Source organism: Coregonus clupeaformis, chromosome 35 (genome assembly GCF_020615455.1).
Source record: "Coregonus clupeaformis isolate EN_2021a chromosome 35, ASM2061545v1, whole genome shotgun sequence".
NCBI lineage: Eukaryota > Metazoa > Chordata > Actinopteri > Salmoniformes > Salmonidae > Coregonus > Coregonus clupeaformis.
In genome coordinates, this window is record NC_059226.1 from 37916513 (window position 1) to 37942172 (window position 25660).

Here is a 25660-nt window from a genome sequence, read left to right on the forward strand (position 1 = left end):
TTAGCAAATAAATTCATTAAAAATCCTACAATGTGATTTTCTGGATTTTTTTTTCTCATTTTGTCTGTCATAGTTGACGTGTACCTATGATGAAAATTACAGGCCTCTCTCATCTTTTTAAGTGGGAGAACTTGCACAATTGGTGGCTGACTAAATACTTTTTTCCCCCACTGTAGCTGCACATTGATCTGGTACTGGTACTCCCTGTATATAGCTGCACATTGATCTGGTACTGGTACTCCCTGTATATAGCTCCACATTGATCTGGTACTGGTACTCCCTGTATATAGCTCCGTTCTTGTGTATCCTGTTACTATTTTTGTTATTTATTTTTTACTCTGTATTGTTGGGTAGGGCTGTAAGCAAGCATTTCACAGTTAAGTACTAACTGTAAGTCGCTCTGGATAAGAGCGTCTGCTAAATGACTAAAATCTAATCTAAATCTTAAGTCTACACCCGTTGTATTTGGCGCATGTGACAAATAAAATTTGATTTGAAGTGCCCAAATAAAGTAACAGGGTTGACCTTAACAGGGTTGATGTTTAATCTTAAATCAGACAAAAATCAGCCATTTTCCAAAATATAAATTTCTGTGAACATTTCTTTGAAAATGTGTACGTTTTACTTGTGGATTTTGAAACAAAAAAATCAAGATGTCAATTTGTTTGTCTACATGCCATTTTAAAAACAATGCAGATATTGGAGTAAACCTATTTTGGGTTAAGACAAGTAACTATGAGTAAGGACAAACATCATGATAAACTTGCAATCTGATTAAGGATTTGGGTTAAATGCTGAAGACACATTTGGGTTGAATGCATTCAGTTGTACATCTGACTAGGTTTTCCCTTTCCCTGAATAAGCAACCTGGTCTCTGAGCATTTGGTATTACTCTGTATGTAAATCTGAGATACTCCATTTAGTATGATACGTTTCGTATGGTATTTATTAATCTGTGGATGTCCATCACCCATTCCGTATTATATGTTAAGAATTACAGTTCATATTATATTTTACGTATTTGCAAAACATATGTTACGAATTTGCAAAACGTATGATATGATACAAATTCTAGCTAGGTGGCTAATGTTAGCCAGGCTAGTGGTTAAGGTTAGGTTAAAGGGTTAGGGGAAGGGTTAGCTAACATGCTAAGTAGTTTCAAAGTAGTAAGTGGTTGAAAAGTTGCTGATTGGCTAAAATGCAAAAGTTGTCCATGATGAGATTCAAACTCTCAACCTTTGGGTTGCTAGATGTTTGTTATACACCTACCCATCCACCTGACTTAAGTAACCATCTGTCTTATGTAACCAAACCAAACTTAACATACAGTGAAGTCAGAAAGTATTCAGACCCCTTCCCCTTTTCCTCATTGTTGTTACGTTACAGCCTTATTCTAAAATGGATTCAATTACTTTTTTTTGGCATCGATCTACACACACACCCGAATGACGAAGGGAAAACCAGGTTTTTAGAAATGTTTGCTAATTTATAAAATATAAAAACAGAAATACCATATTTACATAAGCATTCAGACCCTTTGCGATGAGACTCAGGTGCATCCTGTTTCCATTGATCATCCTTGAGATGTTTCTACAACTTGATTGGAGTCCACCTGTGGTAAATTCAATTGATTGGACATGATTTGGAAAGGTACATACCTTTCTATATAAGTTCCCACAGTTGACAATGCATGTCAGAGCAAAAACCAAGCCATGAGGTCGAAGGAATTGTCCGTAGAGCTCCGAGACAGGATTGTGTCGAGGCACAGATCTGGGGAAGGGTACCAAAACATTTCTGCAGCATTGAAGGTTCCCAAGAACACAGTGGCCTCCATCATTCTTAAATGGAAGAAGTTTGGAACCACCAAGACTCTTCCTAGAGCTGGCCGCCTGGCCAAACTGAGCAATCGGGGGAGAAGGGCCTTGGTCAGGGAGGTGACCAAGAACCCGATGGTCTCTCTGACAGCGCTCCAGAGTTCCTCTGTGGAGATGGGAGACCCTTCCAAAAGGACATCCATCTCTGCAGCACTCCACCAATCAGGCCTTTATGGTAGAGTGGCCAGGCAGAAGCCACTCCTCAGTAAAAGGCACATGACAGCCCGCTTGGAGTTTGCCAAAAGGCACCTAAAGGACTTTCAGACCATTAGAAACAAGATTATCTGGTGGTGGCAGCATCATGCTGTGGGGATGTTTTTCAGCGGCAGGGACTGGGAGACTACGCAGGAGTAGCTTCGGGACAAGTCTCTGAATGTCCTTGAGTGGCCCAGCCAGAGCCCGGACTTGAACCCGATCTATAATCTCTGGAGACACCTGAAAATAGCTGTGCAGCGACGCTCCCCATCCAACCTGACAGAGCTTGAGAGGATCTGCAGAGAAGAATGGGAGAAAATCCCCAAATAGAGGTGTGCCAAACTTGTAACGTCATACCCAAGAAGACTCGGCTGTAATCACTGCCAAAGGTGCATCAACAAAGTACTAAGTTAAGGGTCTGAATACTTATGTAAATGTGATATTTCCGGGTTTCTTTTAAATACATTTAGCAGACATTTCTAAACCTGTTTGTTCTGTCATTATGTGGTATTGTGTGTAGATTGATGAGGGGGGAAAAACGATTGAATCCATTTTTGAATAAGGCTGTAACTTAACAAAATGTGGAAAAAGTAAAGGTGTCTGAATACTTTCCGAATGCACTGTATAATACTAATTTTAGTGTCCTGGATTTCCATTTACTATGTTACGTCTAGTGTATGAGACCAGGCTGGAATAAGACATCCGATTATCACTTTGCATTTGAACGGCAACAGTTGGTTTTATTATAGCTAATAAATAACCAAATCATTGATGGATCACTAGATAACAGAAACGTTATGGCCTTTTCTCAATTTTAATGCTCAACTCCTTCGTTCTCTCTCCGTCCTCACTTGACTTTTTGAAAAAGGTCATAGGTAAACAATGAGAGGGAATGTGGACGAAAATGTGCTTGTATGAAATGATCTCCACTCGTGCATCATGCAAATGAGGTTTAAAGTGGTGGATCCCAAAATAAATGTGTAAAGCGATAAAACCCAATTAAGTTAGTTGTGCAAGACATTTTGTAGGTAACTCTAACCCTTTTCCTAACCGTAACCTAATTTTCCTGACGGCTACGTTAATTATCCTAACCTGCTATGTAAACGCCCTCAGTATTGCCGTGTTCACATGCTAGTCAGAACTAGTCAACTCTGATATGTCCGATATGCTAACTGCTTGTAGTTATACACGTGCAGCTTTCAACGATTTATCAAGTGGTACATTTCAGATTTTCCAAGTTCCGACTAGCACGTGAACGCGGGTTTACGCCACCACATTAGCATACGTGTCATCACACTCCCTCATCTGATTGGTCGGGTAGGCGGGCCTTCTGGTTTTGTGGCTGTGTTAATTAGTGACGACCGATTCACTGGTCCAACGTAAGATTATTTTTCATCAGGCTATTGATGACTAGTGTTTGGGATTACAATAATCTGATCCTAGATCTTTAGGTAACACATTTTTTTTTTTAAATCTTGGCCTCAATGTGATCACTGGAATACATTCCTAGTTCCTATGTTTTACTCTTCTAGCATGCCTACCCATTTTGTTATGAGCGTAGCCTGTCCATTTTGTTTTGAGCGTAGCCTGTCCATTTTGTTATGAGCGTAGCCTGTCCATTTTGTTTTGAGCGTAGCCTGTCCATTTAGTTTTTAAGCGTAGCCTGTCCGTTTTGTTTTGAGCGTAGCCTGTCCATTTAGTTTTGAGCGTAGCCTGTCCATTTTGTTATGAGCGTAGCCTGTCCATTTTGTTTTGAGCGTAGCCTGTCCATTTTGTTTTGAGCGTAGCCTGTCCATTTTGTTATGAGCGTAGCCTGTCCATTTTGTTTTGAGCGTAGCCTGTCCATTTAGTTTTTAAGCGTAGCCTGTCCGTTTTGTTTTGAGCGTAGCCTGTCCGTTTTGTTTTAAGCGTAGCCTGTCCGTTTTGTTTTGAGCGTAGCCTGTCCGTTTTGTTTTGAGCGTAGCCTGTCCGTTTTGTTTTGAGCGTAGCCTGTCCATTTAGTTTTGAAGCGTAGCCTGTCCATTTTGTTTTGAGCGTAGCCTGTCCGTTTTGTTTTAAGCGTAGCCTGTCCATTTTGTTTTGAGCGTAGCCTGTCCATTTAGTTTTTAAGCGTAGCCTGTCCATTTTGTTTTGAGCGTAGCCTGTCCGTTTTGTTTTGAGCGTAGCCTGTCCATTTTGTTTTGAGCGTAGCCTGTCCATTTTGTTTTGAGCGTAGCCTGTCCATTTTGTTTTGAGCGTAGCCTGTCCGTTTTGTTATGAGCGTAGCCTGTCCGTTTTGTTTTGAGCGTAGCCTGTCCATTTTGTTTTGAGCGTAGCCTGTCCATTTTGTTTTGAGCGTAGCCTGTCCATTTAGTTTTGAGCGTAGCCTGTCCATTTTGTTTTTAAGCGTAGCCTGTCCATTTAGTTTTGAGCGTAGCCTGTCCATTTAGTTTTTAAGCGTAGCCTGTCCATTTAGTTTTTGAGCGTAGCCTGTCCATTTAGTTTTTAAGCGTAGCCTGTCCATTTAGTTTTTGAGCGTAGCCTGTCCATTTTGTTTTGAGCGTAGCCTGTCCATTTAGTTTTTGAGCGTAGCCTGTCCATTTTGTTTTTAAGCGTAGCCTGTCCATTTTGTTTTTAAGCGTAGCCTGTCCGTTTTGTTTTGAGCGTAGCCTGTCCGTTTTGTTATGAGCGTAGCCTGTCCGTTTTGTTTTGAGCGTAGCCTGTCCATTTTGCTCCCTAGTTTTTTAAAGCAGTCCCAGAATATTTCGGTCACTCAGGTTTGTTCTATCTCAGAAGATGTGGGATATTAAATAGACAGGTTCCGTTATGCAATGATCTTTGCCTATCCATGTGTTGTCAATGACATGAGGAGACTATGCATGCCTAAACATATTGTAGACAGTGTGGAGTCTGGATGCATGTATAGTGGGGCAGATGCCTCCACCTCTAGCTGAATGTAGGAAACTACAGTTAAAATTGAATATATCATTCTGGCAACATTATTTTTGACAATTTCAATGAAATAATGACTACTCTCAAAGAACTTAAAACGTTTTGTTTTCAAATAATCACTTTATTTGACCCGCTGTTAATCTATCCATTTATACAATGGGTATCTGTCCACAAACCATCATAAGAAAATGTGTTACTCGTGTTATGACAGGCATTTCCATTATTTTACAAATCACACATGGGATCATCGTTCTAGTCCAAACACACTGCTTTGAAACAACACGTGTTAAATCCCAATGTCGATACATTCATTGAGACAGTTTCAGATGAGCAGTATTGCATAAAAGAGAGAGACAGTTCTCCATGTTGGCAGAGAGTAGATTGTAGACCTTCCAGAGGTCTAGGCCAGCTTAGTGGGTAAGAGCGTAGTGCCAGTAACCGAAAGGTCGCTGGTTCTAATCCCCGAGCCGACTAGGTGAAAACTCTGTCGATGTGCCCTTGAGCAAGGCACTTAACCCTAATTGCTCCGGTAAGTCGCTCTGTATAAGAGCGTCTGCTAAATGACTAAAATGTAATTGTAGACCTTCCAGAGGCAGAGGCCATAGAGAGTAGATTGTAGACCTTCCAGAGGCAGAGGCCATAACTCAGTCATGCATTGATGGCATTGGGAGACTAAATGAAAATTTGACATAAATGGAAGTTAAGATTCACACCAATTTGCTGACAGCTATCCAATCCTTTCAGATCTACATGAAGTGGTCAGGCCAGGGGTAGTGGGCTAGGGTCTGTTTCTGGATAGGACGCAGCCAGGTTCTGTGAGTTCAAATACTTTCTGTTCCACGGGTCCAGAGGTCAGGCATGCAGGGATGTCTGGGTAACGTTGTCCTTCAGAGATTACCAATGTGATCCTGGTTAATCCACACGCTAACTATCAGCAGGCAGGGCCCCACACTTTTTACACACAACAATAGAAATCTACAGGATCTGCTCTCTCTGTCTCTCTCTCTGTCGCGCTCTCTCTCGCTCTCTCTATCTATCTATATCTATCGAATAGATCATGTTTACACTACAGTAAACCATCAAGTCTGGTCTGGACCAGCGTGTGACATCACCATCAACAGCAGATTAAACAGATCAGTGTCTGTCTTCACCTGTCAAACACAGACACATAGCTTGCGTCCCAAATGGCACCCTATCCCCTATATAGTGCACTGCTTTTGACCAGGGCTCTGGTCAAATGTAGTGCACTATATAGGGAATAGGGTGCAATTTGGGACGCTCATAGTGACCTTCAGTACGGAGAGCCGTTGAGGCCAAAATGAAATTGTTCAGCTTCACGTCCACCACACTAAGGGCTCAGGTTACAGGGTTGCCGGACGGGTTGCCGGGGATTCCAAAAAACGAAACGTAAAAGAACACATTGATTGATTGATGGTCCTGTGTGGTTTATTGAAACAATGTTGGGACTGGGAACACACTGTAACAAGACTCCATTAGTGTCCGTCAGAGACATACATGTATATTTAGAGTAGGGACATTTGAGGTTTCTGCATTGTGATGCATTTACATGACACCACAGTATTCTATGGCAGCCATGTTAGCTCCCCGTTAACATTACATGGGGAATATAAAAAAATGCTGTATAACTGGATGTCTAGAATTTAGAACGATGTTCAAAATTCTTTAAAAGCTGGCTGAGCTTTGCTAAATATATGGCTCTGCTGTCCACTTTATTCACCGCCCTTTGACCTCGTCCTACTCCGCAGCGCCTTGACTGTGTGATCTATCCAGGTCACGGCAGCGGCACCACTGTAAGAGTACGTTGTGTTCTACCCCAAGCTAGCCTGGGTGCCCGTATGCTTCTGCTCTTCTGCCAACTCCTCCTGGAGTTGGCATGACAATGTTGACAATGGAGTAGGCCAAATCTCAACCAGATCTGGGACCAGGCTAACGCCAAGTAGAGCTCGAACTCACAACCTAGGACCTATGGACGACATCACACACCGCTCATAGTCAGCTGATTTTGTACATTTGCCCACTGACAAAGAAATGACCAGTCTATAATTTTAATGGTAGGTTTATTTGAACAGTGAGAGACAGAATAACAACAAAAAAATCCAGAAAAATGCATGTCAAAAATGTTATAAATTGATTTGCATTTTAATGAGGGAAATAAGTATTTGACCCCTCTGTAAAACATGACATAGTACTTTGTGGAAAAACCCTTGTTGGCAATCACAGAGGTCAGACATTTCTTGTAGTTGGCCACCAGGTTTGCACATAACTCAGGAGGGATTTTGTCCCACTCCTCTTTGCAGATGTTCTCCAAGTCATTAATGTTTCGAGGCTGACGTTTGGCAACTCGAACCTTCAGCTCCCTCCACAGATTTTCTATGGGATTAAGGTCTGGAGACTGGCTAGGCCACTCTAGGACCTTAATGTGCTTCTTCTTGAGCCACTCCTTTGTTGCCTTTGCCGTGTGTTTTGTGTCATTGTCATGCTGGAATACCCATCCACGACCCATTTTCAATGCCCTGGCTGAGGGAAGGAGGTTCTCACCCAAGATTTGACGGTACATGGCCCGTCCATCGTCCCTTTGATGCGGTGAAGTTGTCCTGTCCCCTTAGCAGAAAAACACCCCCAAAGCATAATGTTTCCACCTCCATGTTTGACGGTGGGGATGGTGTTCTTAGGGTCATAGGCAGCATTCCTCCTCCAAACACGGCGAGTTGAGTTGATGCCAAAGAGCTCAATGTTGGTCTCATCTGACCACAACACTTTCACCCAGTTCTCCTCTGAATCATTCAGATGTTCATTGGCAAACTTCAGACGGCCCTGTATATGTGCTTTCTTGAGCAGGGGGACCTTGCGGGCGCTGCAGGATTTCAGTCCTTCATGGCGTAGTGTGTAACCAATTGTTTTCTTGGTGACTATGGTCCCAGCTGCCTTGAGATCATTGACAAGATCCTCCCGTGTAGTTCTGGGCTGATTCCTCACCGTTCTCATGATCATTGCAAACTCCACGAGGTGAGATCTTGCATGGAGCCCCAGGCCGAGGGAGATTGACAGTTATTTTGTGTTTCTTCCATTTGCGAATAATCGCACCAACTGTTGTCACCTTCTCACCAAGCTGCTTGCCGATGGTCTTGTAGCCCATTCCAGCCTTGTGTAGGTCTACAATCTTGTCGCTGACATCCTTGGAGAGCTCTTTGGTCTTGGCCATGGTGGAGAGTTTGGAATCTGATTGATTGATTGCTTCGTGGACAGGTGTCTTTTATACAGGTAACAAACTGAGATTAGGAGCACTCCCTTTAAGAGTGTGCTCCTAATCTCAGCTCGTTACCTGTATAAAAGACACCTGGGAGCCAGAAATCTTTCTGATTGAGAGGGGGTCAAATACTTATTTCCCTCATTAAAATGCAAATCAATTTATAACATTTTTGACATGCGTTTTTCTTGATTTTTTTGTTGTTATTCTGTCTCTCACTGTTCAAATAAACCTACCATTAAAATAATAGACTGATCATTTCTTTGTCAGTGGGCAAACGTACAAAATCAGCAGGGGATCAAATACTTTATTCCCTCACTGTACATCATGTTATAGTTATGGTGAACCTTCACTCTGCTGACTACTACACCATGTTATAGTTATGGTGAGCCTTCACTCTGCTGACTACTACACCATGTTATAGTTATGGTGAACCTTCACTCTGCTGACTACTACACCATGTTATAGTTATGGTGAGCCTTCACTCTGCTGACTACTACACCATGTTATAGTTATGGTGAACCTTCACTCTGCTGACTACTACACCATGTTATAGTTATGGTGAGCCTTCACTCTGCTGACTACTACATCATGTTATGGTGAACCTTCAATCTGCTGACTACTACACCATGTTATAGTTATGGTGAGCCTTCACTCTGCTGACTACTACACCATGTTATAGTTATGGTGAACCTTCACTCTGCTGACTACTATACCATGTTATAGTTATGGTGAACCTTCACTCTGCTGACTACTACACCATGTTATGGTGAGCCTTCACTCTGCTGACTACTACATCATGTTATAGTTATGGTGAACCTTCACTCTGCTGACTACTACACCATGTTATGGTGAGCCTTCACTCTGCTGACTACTACATCATGTTATAGTTATGGTGAACCTTCACTCTGCTGACTACTACACCATGTTATAGTTATGGTGAACCTTCACTCTGCTGACTACTACACCATGTTATAGTTATGGTGAGCCTTCACTCTGCTGACTAATACACCATGTTCTAGTTATGGTGAACCTTCACTCTGCTGACTACTACACCATGTTATAGTTATGGTGAGCCTTCACTCTGCTGACTACTACACCATGTTATAGTTATGGTGAACCTTCACTCTGCTGACTACTACACCATGTTATAGTTATGGTGAGCCTTCACTCTGCTGACTACTACACCATGTTATAGTTATGGTGAACCTTCACTCTGCTGACTACTACACCATGTTATAGTTATGGTGAGCCTTCACTCTGCTGACTACTACATCATGTTATAGTTATGGTGAACCTTCACTCTGCTGACTACTACACCATGTTATAGTTATGGTGAGCCTTCACTCTGCTGACTACTACACCATGTTATAGTTATGGTGAACCTTCACTCTGCTGACTACTATACCATGTTATAGTTATGGTGAACCTTCACTCTGCTGACTACTACACCATGTTATGGTGAGCCTTCACTCTGCTGACTACTACATCATGTTATAGTTATGGTGAACCTTCACTCTGCTGACTACTACACCATGTTATGGTGAGCCTTCACTCTGCTGACTACTACATCATGTTATATTTATGGTGAACCTTCACTCTGCTGACCACTACACCATGTTATAGTTATGGTGAACCTTCACTCTGCTGACTACTACATCATGTTATAGTTATGGTGAGCCTTCACTCTGCTGACTAATACACCATGTTCTAGTTATGGTGAACCTTCACTCTGCTGACTACTACACCATGTTATAGTTATGGTGAGCCTTCACTCTGCTGACTACTACATCATGTTATAGTTATGGTGAGCCTTCACTCTGCTGACTAATACATAATGTTATAGTTATGGTGAGCCTTCACTCTGCTGACTAATACACCATGTTATAGTTATGGTGAACTTTCACTCTGCTGACTACTACATCATGTTATAGTTATGGTGAACCTTCACTCTGCTGACTACTACATCATGTTATAGTTATGGTGAGCCTTCACTCTGCTGACTACTACACCATGTTATAGTTATGGTGAACCTTCACTCTGCTGACTACTACACCATGTTATGGTGAGCCTTCACTCTGCTGACTACTACATCATGTTATAGTTATGGTGAACCTTCACTCTGCTGACTACTACATCATGTTATAGTTATGGTGAGCCTCCACTCTGCTGACTAATACACCATGTTATAGTTATGGTGAACCTTCACTCTGCTGACTACTACACCATGTTATAGTTATGGTGAGCCTTCACTCTGCTGACTAATACACCATGTTATAGTTATGGTGAACCTTCACTCTGCTGACTACTACATCATGTTATAGTTATGGTGAACCTTCACTCTGCTGACTACTACATTATGTTATAGTTATGGTGAGCCTTCACTCTGCTGACTAATACATCATGTTATAGTTATGGTGAACCTTCACTCTGCTGACTACTACACCATGTTATAGTTATGGTGAGCCTTCACTCTGCTGACTAATACACCATGTTATAGTTATGGTGAATCTTCACTCTGCTGACTACTACACCATGTTATAGTTATGGTGAACCTTCACTCTGCTGACTAATACATCATGTTATAGTTATGGTGAACCTTCACTCTGCTGACTACTACATTATGTTATAGTTATGGTGAACCTTCACTCTGCTGACTAATACATCATGTTATAGTTATGGTGAACCTTCACTCTGCTGACTACTACATCATGTTATAGTTATGGTGAACCTTCACTCTGCTGACTACTACACCATGTTATAGTTATGGTGAACTTTCACTCTGCTGACTACTACACCATGTTATAGTAATGGTGAGCCTTCACTCTGCTGACTACTACACCATGTTATAGTTATGGTGAACCTTCACTCTGCTGACTACTACACCATGTTCTAGTTATGGTGAACTTTCACTCTGCTGACTACTACACCATGTTATAGTTATGGTGAACCTTCACTCTGCTGACTACTACATCATGTTATAGTTATGGTGAACCTTCACTCTGCTGACTACTACATCATGTTATAGTTATGGTGAACCTTCACTCTGCTGACTACTACACCATGTTATAGTTATGGTGAACCTTCACTCTGCTGACTACTACACCATGTTATAGTTATGGTGAGCCTTCACTCTGCTGACTAATACATAATGTTATAGTTATGGTGAACCTTCACTCTGCTGACTAATACATCATGTTATAGTTATGGTGAGCCTTCACTCTGCTGACTACTACACCATGTTATAGTTATGGTGAGCCTTCACTCTGCTGACTACTACACCATGTTATAGTTATGGTGAGCCTTCACTCTGCTGACTACTACACCATGTTATGGTGAGCCTTCACTCTGCCAAATGTTGGAACAATAAAGCTTTTCTGAATTATAAATCACATCATAGTAACAAGATGCACAACATTAGTCAACACTCTCACACTGATTGCTTGTTCTGACATAAGCTAAAATATGTTCTTTCTGTCTACACTGTTCTGTATATATACCTCTGTCTGTACAACAAGTATCTCTACTAACTTGATACCTTCTACTTTGAGGCAAAGAAAAGGAGGTATAACATGACCTTGGATTTTATTTCTCTATCCATTCAATGTATGCGATTAACAGAACTGTTCTATGAAACAGTAAACACAGGTAGCTAATGTTGAGTACAATATTTGTAATATTAACACCTCTAAGTAGATTCTACAGTAGGGTTGAACAAAATTCACTTTTTCCAGAAATACGGGTAAGAGTATCCCTGGATTTCTAGTTTATACCCTCCAGATTCCAGGAATATTTCAACCGAGATTTCTGGAAAACTTTGGAATGTTGGGAACGTTGCCAGAATTGTGCAACCGTATTCTACAGTAAGGTTTGACTTCAGTAAAGAATGTTGCAGATCTTCAGTACCTTGATGGTATGTAGGGATGCAACATTCCTGAAACTTTCCCAGATTCCCAGGGTTGGAAAAACAAAAATCTGGAATTGGCAAGGAATAAGGAGGAAATCCGGTAATCCTCCAATGGGGATTTCTGGGAGACCTGGGAATTGTTGGTATTTTGCAACCCTAATGGATATATGTACGTTATAAGGTCACAGGGTCGATGGCAACCTAGTAGGTTAAAATAAATAAATAGACAATTCAAGTAACAGGACAGGATAGCACTTTACCCTTAGATGGTCAATCTGGAAGATTAGTTAAACAACACTTGAGCATATATATATACACACACAGAGATTATCTGAGTAAGAACTAACTAACTAACTAGATCTAGACCAGAACATGAAGGGATCTTGTTACCAACAGAAGGCACAACCAATGGGACATAGAAATTGAGAGCATAGAACAAACACATTTTGCATATATACATGAACACACCCTGAGGAACCTCCCTGCAAATCACAACATCTAACAACACCTCTCCCTGAGGAACATCCCTGCAAATCACAACATCTAACACCACCTCTCCCTGAGGAACCTCCCTGCAAATCACAACATCTAACACCACCTCTCCCTGAGGAACATCCCTGCAAATCACAACATCTAACACCACCTCTCCCTGAGGAACATCCCTGCAAATCACAACATCTAACACCACCTCTCCCTGAGGAACCTCCCTGCAAATCACAACATCTAACACCACCTCTCCCTGAGGAACATCCCTGCAAATCACAACATCTAACACCACCTCTCCCTGAGGAACCTCCCTGCAAATCACAACATCTAACACCACCTCTCCCTGAGGAACATCCCTGCAAATCACAACATCTAACACCTCCTCTCCCTGAGGAACATCCCTGTAATCACAACGTCTAACACCTCCTCTCCCTGAGGAACATCCCTGTAACCACAACGTCTAACACCACCTCTCCCTGAGGAACATCCCTATAATCACATCTAACACCACCTCTCCCTGAGGAACATCCCTATAATCACATCTAACACCTCCTCCCTGAGGAACCTCCCTGTAACCACAACATCTAACACCACCTCTCCCTGAGGAACATCCCTATAATCACATCTAACACCACCTCTCCCTGAGGAACATCCCTATAATCACATCTAACACCACCTCTCCCGGAGGAACCTCCCTGTAACCACAACATCTAACACCTCTCTCATCCACCCAACATGTTTCTTACAAACAACTTCAGGGGTCGTACATGTATGTATCAAGCGTCTCAGAGTAAAAGTGCTGGATCAGTTTTTCCTTTTAGACCACTATGAATAAGATTACATGGACGGGGGGGACGGGGGGGGACTGATCCTAGATCAGTACTCCTTCTCTGAAGCGCTTGATACATACGGCCCCTGGTCTCTTGCAAAAGAGATGTTGATCTCAATGAGACAAAGCTACATAAATAAAGGTTAAATAAAAACGGAACTTGTTCTGTTTCACGTAATGTATTGCACTTCTACACCTGTACAGTCTGAATGTCTGTAAGTAATGTGCTCCGAGTCCGACTATACTTTCTGGGTTGCCCTTGACGGGATTGATAAAGTTGTGTTGAAATTAACACTGTATGTGTTGCTGGCATAGTATTAGGTGGACGTATTTGTATATGTACAGTAGGCCTAAATTATGTAACTGTGCTCCAATGATGCCTCCTCCCTGCCCCTGAGGATATCAATAAAGTTATATTCACTCCGCCTTGCCCCTAAGGATATCAATAAAGTTATATTCAATAAAGTTATATTCACTCCTCCTTGCCCCTGAGGATATCAATAAAGTTATATTCAATAAAGTTATATTCACTCCTCCTTGTCCCTGAGCATATCAATAAAGTTATATTCACTCTTCCTTTCCCCTGAGGATATCAATAAAGTTATATTTAATCAAACTGAATCAAACTATCTGTTTTTAGTTTATTCTAAGGTGTGAGAGCCTGGCCTGTCCTCACACGATGACAGTGTGTTGTCACCCTCCAACCATGCCCTCATGCCTTGTCTTGATGCTCTTGAAGACAGGTAGAGATAACAACAACGTTTTGTTGAAACTGAATTGAAATAACATTTTAGCAGTTCAGTTCTCAGTGCTCGGGTCCTCCTGTTTTCCTGTTCCCTCAATTGAATTGAATCTCATTAAGTCAGTTCAGTTCTCAGTGCTTGATTCTTCTGTTTTCTGTTTCCTGAATTGAATCTCATTAAACCAGTTCAGTTCTCAGTGCTTGATTCTTCTGTTTTCTGAATTGAATCTCATTAAACCAGTTCAGTTCTCAGTGCTTGATTTTTCTGTTTCTTGAATTGAATAGAATGAAATTAAATCAGTTCAGTTCTCAGTGCTTGATTTTTCTGTTTCTTGAATTGAATAGAATGAAATTTAATCAGTTCAGTTCTCAGTGCTCGGGTCCTCCTCTGTTTTCTGTTTCTTGAATTGAATCGAATCTCACTGAACCAATTCAGTTAGTTCTCAGTGCTCTGCTGCAGTTCTTCCTCTTCTTTCTGTTTCTTGCGTGCGAGGTGGGCCTCCCGGGCGGCCTGCAGCCTCTGTTTGGGATACAGGAAGAAGGCTAGGGCCACGCTGGCCGTACCGTCCCCGCTCTGCCGGGAGAAACACAGGAAGGTGGCCCACAGGAACGCACAACAGCCCATGAAGGCTGTCCTCAGGTATAGAGGTATCAGGATGAAGTTTAGGAACTGGGGAGGAGGGGGAGGGAGGGAACGTGAGGGGGAGGGAGGGGTTGAAGAGGGTAGAAGGGGGAGGGAGAGAGGAAGGTGGAAAGGGGTAGATAAAAACAGGTGTCAGTTTGAAGTACATCAGAAAAGAACACTAGTGTTGTATTACAGCACACTGATGTACCACTGACTGACAGGTGTGTGTGTGTGTGATAACAGTTATGACATCAGATCATCACTCCCGCAGAAGAAGATGGTTATCTCTAACAGTAAATAAACCATGATACAGAAATAGAACAGAGAAGGATGGTGTGTGTGTGTGTGTGACACTACTGTATTGACACAGCACAGGATCAACCTGATGTTTATAGTAAATTCCGGTGCATGTGTATTAGTTGGTAGGGACATTTCAGAGCAGGATGTTATGCCTTCACACAATGTAGTTTATTATCAATACATTGGGATATTTACAGTACAGTAACACACTGTCTATCAATGGCATCCTTATCATTCACCTGCATGAAAGGCCAGTACATGAGTCCAGTCTGAAATTCAAAGAGACAAGATACATGTTAATAATCAAACCAAGTCAAATACAGTATTCCAAGAGCTCAGTTTTAACACAGATCCTTCACATCATTAACTGACTAGCAGGTCTGGTCTGCCTGCCTGCCTGCCTGCCTGCCTGTCTTTCTGTCTGTCTGTCTTTCTGTCTGCCTGTCATTTCTATCTATCTGTCTGCCTGTCTGTCTTTCTGTCTGCCTGTCATTTCTATCTATCTATCTATCTATCTATCTGCCTGTCTGCCTGCCAGTCTGTCTGCCTGCCTGTCTGCCTGCCTGTCTGTCTGTCTGTCTGTCTGTCTGTCTGTATCTATGCCTGCTGAGTTTATCTCTCTGTTTGTATTCTCTTTATAAAGTGTATCGTGAGACAGTGATAATAAAGCACTTTAAATTAAGTTTGACTTGATTTGCCACTCATATCACAATCAGAGACTTCTTCCAGCAGCATCCCTCTATATGTCTCTCCACTCCTACTGCCCTGTACTCTTCAATAGGTCCAGAGCTGTAGGCCTACCACTCAGATCAACGGGACTTCTTCCAGCATCCCTCTAACTTTCTACACTGCCCTTCTATTTTATTTCAACAGGGGGAATATGTTCTACCAGGATCTCAGTATTATTTTACAGCGGTTGTTGGGCCTGGAAGAGTTGGGCTCGTTGCTTGTTTTCCACTGGCAGTAATTGTCATGCATTGCCGTATCCCTGGCCGCCTGCCCACTGCTGCGCGAAAGCGGTGCCATAATCTGGGTTAATCGGGGGTGAGCTCACACCAGGCAGGCGGAAGGTGACTTTCTTTCTTCTCTGTCTGTATGTCGGTCGGTTCCAGTTCCTTCTGATTTCATCTTACCTTGTAGGTGTTGAGGAACTTTTCTCTCCAGTCCTCGAAGATATCATCTTTATTCTCCAAGAAACTCACTCCTGGAGAAGGAAGAGGAAAGACTTTAGGTCACACTTGTGCCCATTTCACGCATCACTCAACCTCACTCAATCCGGTGCATTTGCACATGACCTTTTGAACGAGTACATGTTAGATCACTGCAGTCCTGTTCATCATTTACATTTACATTTTAGTCATTTACATTCAGCATTTACAAATACACACATCCAAGGTTAGGCTATAGGAGAGTAGCCTAACCTAGGCCTATCACCCAATGGACATGACGCATTGGTCTGTTTCTATATACGGTTATTCTATGTAGGCCACTTTAGAAAATTCGAAAATTGTTATAGGCTATAATAGATTGACTTATATTAAACGTTCCACAGTAAAATGCACGTTACCTGTGTAGAAGACACTAGTTGCCAAGGGCGACGCAAAACTTTGGTCCAGGAGCAGTTTGCGGAAGAGCATTCCGGGAGATTTTCCCGGGAAACGGCTTTCCAATGCCCGCAACCAGAAATAATTAAAGTTTCCATGGAAGCTAATGGCCACTATGGCAACATTTCTGGTGTGTTTCCAGTCCATCTCTTCTCTCTGTGCGATCATCTGATGGACGAAGTCGCCGCCGGCAAACAGGCAGCCATACAGAGTAACGTTGGCTAGCCATGGAAAACGTTTAACCGCTTCTTTTACAACGGCTTTCCTCATTTTGAACACGTTCATTTTGAACTGCGGTGTTCTACGAAAACAGACCAGAATATAATATAATTTTGTAGTCCATTGTTGGGTGAAACTTTAAAGGAAAGTTGTCTTCTGCCTCTCCAAATCCTCCTAGGTGAAGAAACACACGTTGAGGGAGGCACCGGTCGGTCAGTGGCAGTACAGCGCCCCTGGAGCAGGTTATAGGTTAAGTGCCTTACCCAAGGGCACAATGGCGGGATAGGTGTTTTACAGTTCCTCCAATTCACACACTTGGCATGCCAGCTAAATTTAGTCTACGCTTGTATACCTGCGATTGTTAGCTGATGTTAGTGAGTTAGCAGAACCGGACAATACATTCATGTTAGCCAAAAGGTTTAGATTTTACTTCCAACCATTGAAGTACTGTTACGCATTCTTAGATCTTGTTTTAGTGAGAAAGTAATGCGGCTCCATAACAAACGTCCCACGAGACAGTGTTGTAACGCACCAAATCTGCCACAATTCCTTTGAGTCGCTTCATTTTGGAATCCAAACAGGACTGGTCCGTATTTAGCTCTCCTGTCATAGCTCATCTAGCCTACTTAACCATTATCCATTCACACATTCTATCTTTATAACAACGGACGAATTTGATAATGGAAAAGTTGAGAAATCCATCGATATGTTACATTTAAAGCATTTCATTAGTCCATTCTAGATCAACCGGTCCCTGTATACCGACCAGTACCGTACAGTACCAGGTTGCTACCTACCAAATCCATCCTGTGCGTCAACCGCTAATCTGGAGGACTGTCCTGCGAGGCGCTCAGATTTATAGCGCGCTTCAACAACTCCACAAATCTCAATGACCCCTGTTAGTTTAGAGTTTAGAATAGTGGGCATGCTCATTATAAACCCATCAGATGCATTGTAAATCTGGGAAGCTGCGAGCACTGGACGCTGCGCTTCACTTTTACACGCATGTATGGTGGCCGGCGGCTACATTCACGCACAGCTTGTTCTCTCTCTCTCTCTCTCTCTCTCTCTCTCTCTCTCTCTCTCTCTCTCTCTCTCTCTCTCTCTCTCTTGTCTCTCTCTCTCTCTCTCTCTCTCTCTCTCTCTCTCTCTCTCTCTCTCTCTCTCTCTCTCTCTCTCTCTCTCTCTCTCTCTCTCTCTCTCTCTCTTTCCCTCTCTCTCTCTCTCTCTCTCTCTTTCCCTCTCTCTCTCTCTCTCTCTCTCTTTCCCTCTCTCTCTCTCTCTCTCTCTCTCTCTCTCTCTCGCGCGCGCGCTCTCTCGCGCGCTCTCTCTTAATTCAATTAAAATGGCTTATTGGCATGGGAAACATATGTTTACATTGCCAAAGCTAGTGAAATAGATAATAAATAAAAGTGAAATAAACAATACAAAATGAAAAATGAACAGTAATCATTACACTCAGAAAAGTTCCAAAGGAACAGAGACATTTCAAATCTCTCCCTCTCGCTCTCTCTCTCTATCGCGCGCACACACAAAAAAACTCACACAGAGCAATCAAAATCAAATCCACCTTTTATTATTTTGATTGGATAAGCATACCAATTTGTTGTTTTGTGAGAGGTTTTCTGTCTGAAATGCTTTAGCCAATGATGACAAGTTCTGACAGCAATTTGATTTACAAAACCTTAGAGCTCAAATAAATACAGAATCCAGATAATAATAGAATGATAATAATGGAATGAATGTTCTGTACCTTTGCCTTCCTATCACCGCTAGGAGGTGTTATTGAACCTCTATACAGACAGAGACATGGCTGTCTATCACCACTAGGAGGTGTTATTGAATCTCTATACAGACAGAGACATGGCTGTCTATCACCACTAGGAGGTGTTATTGAATCTCTATACAGACAGAGACATGGCTGTCTATCACCACTAGGAGGTGTTATTGAATCTCTATACAGACAGAGAGATGGCTCTTCATGTGGCTATATAGGATAATTGTTTTAGATTTAGACTCCCAATGGCGACAGCCAGTCTTCCTGGGGTCCGACACATAATAAAAAATACATTACAGACAAAAAATACTTTACGATTGACATACATTTTAAAACATGAACATGGACATTACAACTTGGTCAGATAGGGGAGAGGCGTTGTGTTGTGAGGTGTTGTTTATTATTTTGCTGTGTGCTTGAGTACTAATAAAACAAATGCAGACTTGACTGTATGGTAATATGATCCCATAATAACAGCACTGTGTTTTAAAGCCACTGATTGATAAAGCCTCGTGGTGATAGCTAAGTCATGACTCAGTCACTTAGGACTACTGCAGTACATTTATTCTCAATCACATGCATATTATGGTGAAGGTAAACATGTCCAAACAATAAAATCACACAGTTAGAAAGTACATTTAATTGGTTGAGACTTGCATTGGGATGTTCATAAGAAAGATGCTTTAACTATAACAGTTTGGCTACTGTATCACATTTGCAACTCAGAGGGCGGGCACAGCGAGAGGAAGACTGGGTGTTATCCTTCTTCTATTGGCTAGTTGAACTGCCGATCAGCAGAAAGCCCAGTAAATTGTCATTTTTGGACTGGTGCAAAAAACGTCTGCGCATCGGTCGATAGCGAAACGGGGATCGAACTTTAGAATGACCAGCAACTAAGTCCAAATCAGGTAGGCTACGATATCGCATTATTTAATAGGCTATATGAAGCGTTTACCAATGTCTTGAATATTACTTTTGGTTTACTATGAACTGGCTTTGGTGTTTTCTTTGACATTTTCTGGAAATATATTGTTTCACGAGGGTTGGTGAAAGCCAAGCCCTCGATGGTTTACGTTCATTCATCATCAACAATAACCTGAATGGTGTGGAGTGCATATGTATCGATAAAGGCATGTTGGGTAGTGAAACTGGGTTGTTTAGAATTACGGAAGTTGATTTTGAGCGAGTATGGGCAAGTTCTTATGTTGCGCAAAGTTGTGTTGTCAATGTCATCCGCTCGCTATGTGATGATAATAGTTGCGGTCGAAGCTCCTCTCGTCTGTGTGCATCTATCATAACGTTCAGGTTAGTCACACAATGACAGACAGTTGTGTAGAATGACACGTCTGCTGTAGGATACTAGGCTAAAGATTGTAGTAGCCTAGTGCAGGATATAGTGAACTTAAATTAAAGGTATAGAAATAACTATCAGAATGTCAGTTGTCCAAAGTGATTCTATTTTGTAGGTTACTAATGATAGTACTGGATAGTGATTATGGAATAACATTGATACTTTTCTTTCTTGACCTAGCTATAAGTAACACTCATGGAATTCAAAGTTTAGACATGCTACTAGGACTATTTCCTAGCAATAGATCAATACTTATCTATAGGTCAGATTCAGAAAGCAAAACCCACTGTATGGATTTCTGTGCATACACAAAGTCCTGAAAAACAAAGGTGGTATCCCAAATGGCATCATGTTCCCGACATAGTGCACTACTTTTGATCAGGACCATAGCAGACTTTGTTTCAGGTGGAGTGAGGGTATATCGTTTAACAGAGAGAAGAGGGTTTATTAATGTTTCACTGACAGCATCTTCTCAACAATAGTCTGAGGCTTTCTGAGATCATCGTGTGTGTGTGTGTGATTATCCATGTGACCTGAATGTTCCTCCCACGCTGGGGTGAATCTGTTATATTGCTCCAAGATTACTGCCTTTAAATCCCCAGTGTGTGTGTGTGTGTGTGTGTGGAGGGAGAGGGGGGGTCTAGTCTTAGAAGTGGGGCATACACATTCACGCCCACAACATAGGCCTAACACAAAGAGAACGGTGACCAACAGTGAGACAGTAACTTATGCATTGTTGGTGTACCCTTTCTCTGTAGAGAGAGAGAGAGAGAGAAGGGGGGAGAGAGGGGGAAAAAAAGAGAGAGAGAGAGAGAGAGAGAGAGAGAGAGAGAGAGAGAGAGAGAGAGAGAGAGAGAGAGAGAGAGAGAGAGAGAGAGAGAGAGAGAGAGAGAGAGAGAGAGAGAGGTGCGGGCAGTGTGTTCTGGCTGGAGGCCCGCTGCCCTCTGAATCTAGGTCACCAGCAGCAGCATCACAGAGAGACAACACTGTAGCATACACCGCTAACACATACACACACAAAGTTCTTCATCTTTCTAGTCCTAACTTCTACTGTCCTGTAGGTTTTTCAGTCCAACCCTCTTCCTGGAGATCTACTGTCCTGTGGGTTTTCAGTCCAACCCTCTTCCTGAAGATCTACCGTCCTGTAGGTTTTCAGTCCAACCCTAATTTAGCGTATCTGATTCAGCTAGTTAAGGTCTTGTTGAGCAGCTAATTAGTAGAATCAGGTGTGTTAAATTAGGGTTGGACTGAAAACCCACAGGATGGTAGATCTCCAGGAAGAGGGTTGGGCAGCCCTGCTCTACACAGACCGGTCTCCGGTGCTGCCTAACCAATCAGAGCTGTAGTAGGCCTATATGCAAATAGATCATTGCCATGTATGGATCTGTACCATTTACTTTGAACTGGAATGTGTTTACAGCATGAGCGGTCGTGAGGAGATGCTCTTTTTTTGAGATCGGAGCAAGAGCTGCATGTAGCCACGTGTGCACGTTTTGTTTATATCCTTTGCTAGTTAGTGAGTTATTATCCCAGTTATAGATAATTTGTAGTCAGCAATAGGGGAGTGATTGCTTCCTACAACAGCACAAAACGTGTACATTTCTAGACAACTTTGAAAAGCCAGTCAGGTAAATAGCTTTTCTTTTGTCTTAAAGGGGCAGTGTTGTATTTTGAGACGGGCTTGAATAAGCTAAGTAGCCAATAGGCAGAGGGTAGCATAATTTGTCTGATGTAATAATGGTATGGGAACAATAATGCATTTTCAGTCACCTCCTTGTCTGAAGGACAAGTGGATAAACAGGTTAATGCCAAGCCCTGCATGTTTTTTTTTTCAAAAGTCTCATGGAATGTAGGCCCACATTGAACACCACACATTGGCTGCTACTGTAGGCTGAATGATAGAACAGCTATTTCCATGTTAAAATGTTATGGGATGCATTTTCTCCATTGTTTTTGATGGTAGGCCACTCTGGTAGGCCTACATTATGATCATATAGCCACAGTAGCCTACTTGGCCACTGTTAACTTTTTATTTATTTTTTATTCAACCTTTATTTATCTAGGCAAGTCAGTTAAGAACAAATTCTTATTTACAATGATGGCCTACCTCGGCCAAACCCTCCCCTAACCCGAACAACGCTGGGCCAATTGTGCGCCGCCCCATGGGACTCCCGATCACGGCCGGTTGTGATACAGCCCGGGATCAAACCCGGGTCTTAGACCGCCGCGCCGCTCAGGATCCCCTAACTAACTTAAAGCGGGTACAGACTCAGTGTTCACAGTAAATGCGCGCTGGAAGTTGAACATCATTTTCACAACGTTCAAGGACTAAAAAAGGACAAAATAAATACAAATGAGGACTTTTCTTTGGATTATTTTTAGGATTATAGAGACTGAGAGAACAGCTACCAACTTCAAACCACACCCTTTTCATAGGCTTTCTGAGAAACATACACTAGTTCTTTTCTAACAGATCAGTGACTATTTATAGTCAAAGAAGCACATCTGAATATGTTCTAGTGTAACTGTGTCTGTGTGGTTCTGTTAGATTGACTGTGTCTGTGTGGTTCTGTTAGATTGTCTGTGTCGTTCTGTTAGATGTTCTGTTAGATTGACTATGTCTGTGTGGTTCTTTTAGATTGTCTGTGTGGTTCTGTTAGATTGTCTGTGTCTGTAGGCCGATCTGTTAGATTGACTGTGTCTGTGTGGTTCTGTTAGATTGACTGTGTCTGTAGGCCGATCTGTCAGATTGACTGTGTCTGTGGTTCTGTTAGATTGACTGTGTCTGTGGTTCTGTTAGATTGACTGTGTCTGTAGGCCGATCTGTCAGATTGACTGTGTCTGTAGGCCGATCTGTCAGATTGACTGTGTCTGTAGGCCGATCTGTCAGATTGACTGTGTCTGTAGGCTGATCTGTTAGATTGACTGTGTCTGTGGGCCGATCTGTTAGATTGACTGTGTCTGTGGGCCGATCTGTTAGATTGACTGTGTCTGTGGGCCGATCTGTTAGATTGACTGTGTCTGTGGGCCGATCTGTTAGATTGACTGTGTCTGTGGGCCGATCTGTTAGATCTCTATATTGAACCAAAGAGGGGCGAGATGGAACCACTGTGCATCCTAAATGGCACCCTGTTCCCTAAATAGTGCACCGCGTTTTACGAGGGGGAGTTCTTTAAGGGACGGACCATGTTTTGTTTTATCCGCCTGGAGGGAACCGGGAGGGTTCAGCCCAGTGGGTCATCTGGTTCCACTGCTGTTGTCATGCAACACTAACTCTGACCCTCCTAGTGTGTGTGTGTGTTTGACAGCAGTACCGTGAACCTTTGAACATTATTGATAGATCACACAATCAATGATCCTCCCAGATGACCTTACTAAGGTGTGTGTTTGGGGGCAGGACAGGATACATTGTGTACACTGGGATGGCTTATTGGCTTCTAGTGAAAACCTGTCCATCTCCTCTCTATGCCTCTGGTGAAATGTTCTTTATATGAGTCTATGGGTGAAAACACCTGACTTGAGATGGTGGCTTTAGTGAAGACTGAAGTAAGCTTACTCTATCCTGTACCTTAGCATGTTCTGGTCTAGAACAGGCTGTACTGTAACCATAACCCACAGCATCAGCAGCAGTATTTGTGTCATACCCATGGATTTCTGTTTGTATCTGCTATGTGGGCAACAGTCATCTTCAACGTGAATAGGGACTGTCTGCTTGTAGCTGGTTACTGCTAGTGTCTGGTCTCTGGTTGGCTGGTTGCTGCTAGTGTCTGGTCTCTGGTTGGCTGGTTGCTGCTAGTGTCTGGTCTCTGGTTGGCTGGTTGCTGCTAGTGTCTGGTCTCTGGTTGGCTGGTTGCTGCTAGTGTCTGGTCTCTGGTTGGCTGGTTGCTGCTAGTGTCTGGTCTCTGGTTGGCTGGTTGCTGATAGTGTCTGGTCTCTGGTTGGCTGGTTGCTGATAGTGTCTGGTCTCTGGTTGGCTGGTTGCTGATTGTGTCTGGTCTCTGGTTGGCTGGTTGCTGCTAGTGTCTGGTCTCTGGTTGGCTGGTTGCTGATAGTGTCTGGTCTCTGGTTGGCTGGTTGCTGATAGTGTCTGGTCTCTGGTTGGCTGGTTGCTGATAGTGTCTGGTCTCTGGTTGGCTGGTTGCTGCTAGTGTCTGGTCTCTGGTTGGCTGGTTGCTGCTGTACAAGGTACTGTCTTAGTGTCTGTCTGTCTGCCTGGTGTACAAGGTACTGTCTTAGTGTCTGTCTGTCTGCCTGGTGTACAAGGTACTTGTTAGATTAATTTGTATTTTAAGAATAATGACTAAAGGATTTCACCCCAAATACAGTATAAATGTGTGAACGGTGTTAGAGTTATAATGTAGTGGCAACCCACTAACAGAGGGGGGCGGGACTAAACATTCCAGGGTGAAGGGGACTGAGAAAACGGGTTAAAAAAAGCCTCCTAAAGGTGGGCAGAGCAAAGTGCCTTTGTGTGTCAAGAGGTATAAAACAGGAGTGTATGGGTTTTGGCGCCAGAGCTCTCCATGAATAAAAATACAGATCATTCTTGCTGGTTGTGGACCTTGAATCATTTAGGATTAAAACCAGAGCCTTACAACCTCTGGTAATGATTCAAGCTTAGGTTGAATTAGAGATAGAAATTCTCGTGACAGTACTGTCTTAGTGTCTGTCTGTCTGCCTGGTGTACGAGGTACTGTCTTAGTGTCTGTCTGTCTGCCTGGTGTACGAGGTACTGTCTTAGTGTCTGTCTGTCTGCCCCTCCTTGTTCTACTGTGGTAGTGGAGCTGTACAGCATCATAATGACTTCAGGGGAATACACACACATTCCAGTCTGAACACTTTCAGAGTGAAAGCATATCAGGCCACAGGGACATGAAGTTACAAACCTCTGCTGATAACGTGTGTGTGTGTGTGTGTGTGTGTGTGTAGGAGCAAGGCGGTACAGCAGGATGTCTATAGAGGCTGAGGCATTGCTGCAGGAGGCTAAGGAGAGTATAGAAGCAGCTCAGAATTACAGGAGCGAACTACAACAACGCCTACATGGACTCAGCCAGGCACGCAAACAGGTAATAATACACACCTACAACAGCGGTCCAACTCACACACACACTCCTCCCTCTCTCTCTCTCCCCCTCCTCCCTCTCTCTCTCTCCCCCTCCTCCCTCTCTCTCTCTCCCCCTCCTCATTCTCTCTCTCCCCCTCTCTCTCTCTCCCCCTCCTCCCTCTCTCTCTCACTCCCGCTCCTCCCTCCCTCGCTCCCTCTCCCCCCTCCTCCCTCTCTCTCAGGCTAATTGTAAACAATGCTGTTATTTCCTGCTCCTCTAAAAGTAAAGCAGAGAAAGAGAGGTAGGTGAAGAAAGAAACACAACTCATTGGCCAAACCGGAGGTGGCGTGAATGCAATGTAGTCCAACTCCTGAACTAAAAAGCACATTCTATTAAAAACATGCTATGTAGTTCAGGAGAGGACTTAATCTGTGTCTGTAACTAGGTTTCCATCCAATTGGCAACAGATTTTAATGCGAATGTTCTAAAATCCGCATAAAAACAATA

At 42.8% G+C, this 25660-nt stretch overlaps 2 protein-coding genes across 4 annotated transcripts in view; one reads left to right on the forward strand and one right to left on the reverse strand.

Annotated features, from left to right (window-relative positions):
- Positions 1-13503: 13503 nt before the first annotated feature.
- On the reverse strand, positions 13504-17969 carry LOC121551694 (mpv17-like protein). 3 transcript variants are annotated; one of them, XM_041864412.2, is made up of 5 exons: positions 17778-17861; positions 16725-17154; positions 16291-16361; positions 15397-15426; positions 13504-14902 (listed from the first exon to the last, which is right to left on the reverse strand). In XM_041864412.2, the coding sequence occupies exons 2-5, from the start codon at positions 17044-17046 to the stop codon at positions 14669-14671; spliced, it is 657 nt and encodes a 218-aa protein (XP_041720346.1). In that variant the 5' UTR covers positions 17047-17154; positions 17778-17861; the 3' UTR covers positions 13504-14668. The 3 variants fall into 3 exon arrangements, with proteins under 3 accessions (XP_041720346.1, XP_041720347.1, XP_041720348.1); XM_041864413.2 differs by having other exon boundaries at positions 16725-17062; positions 17778-17841; XM_041864414.2 differs by lacking the exon at positions 16725-17154 and having other exon boundaries at positions 17778-17969.
- A 1599-nt stretch (positions 17970-19568) lies between these two features.
- The window catches only part of LOC121551697 (cytokine receptor-like factor 3), an 18754-nt gene continuing 12662 nt past the window's right edge, over positions 19569-25660 (forward strand). Inside the window, exons 1-2 of the mRNA XM_041864416.2 lie at positions 19569-19665; positions 25038-25174. Of these exons, the coding sequence (XP_041720350.1) occupies positions 25058-25174 (117 nt within the window). The 5' untranslated portion in view covers positions 19569-19665; positions 25038-25057. The remainder of the gene's footprint in view (positions 19666-25037; positions 25175-25660) is intronic.

Excerpts from the sequence above, each read along its gene's own strand:
- LOC121551694 (XM_041864412.2), bottom strand. The coding sequence starts at position 17,046 with ATGAACGTGTTCAAAATGAGGAAAGCCGTTGTAAAAGAAGCGGTTAAA. Across the intron at positions 16,362-16,724 it reads AACTAGTGTCTTCTACACAG|GAGTGAGTTTCTTGGAGAAT; the intron begins GTAACGTGCATT and ends TTCCTTCTCCAG. Across the intron at positions 14,903-15,396 it reads TGTACTGGCCTTTCATGCAG|TTCCTAAACTTCATCCTGAT; the intron begins GTGAATGATAAG and ends CCTCCTCCCCAG.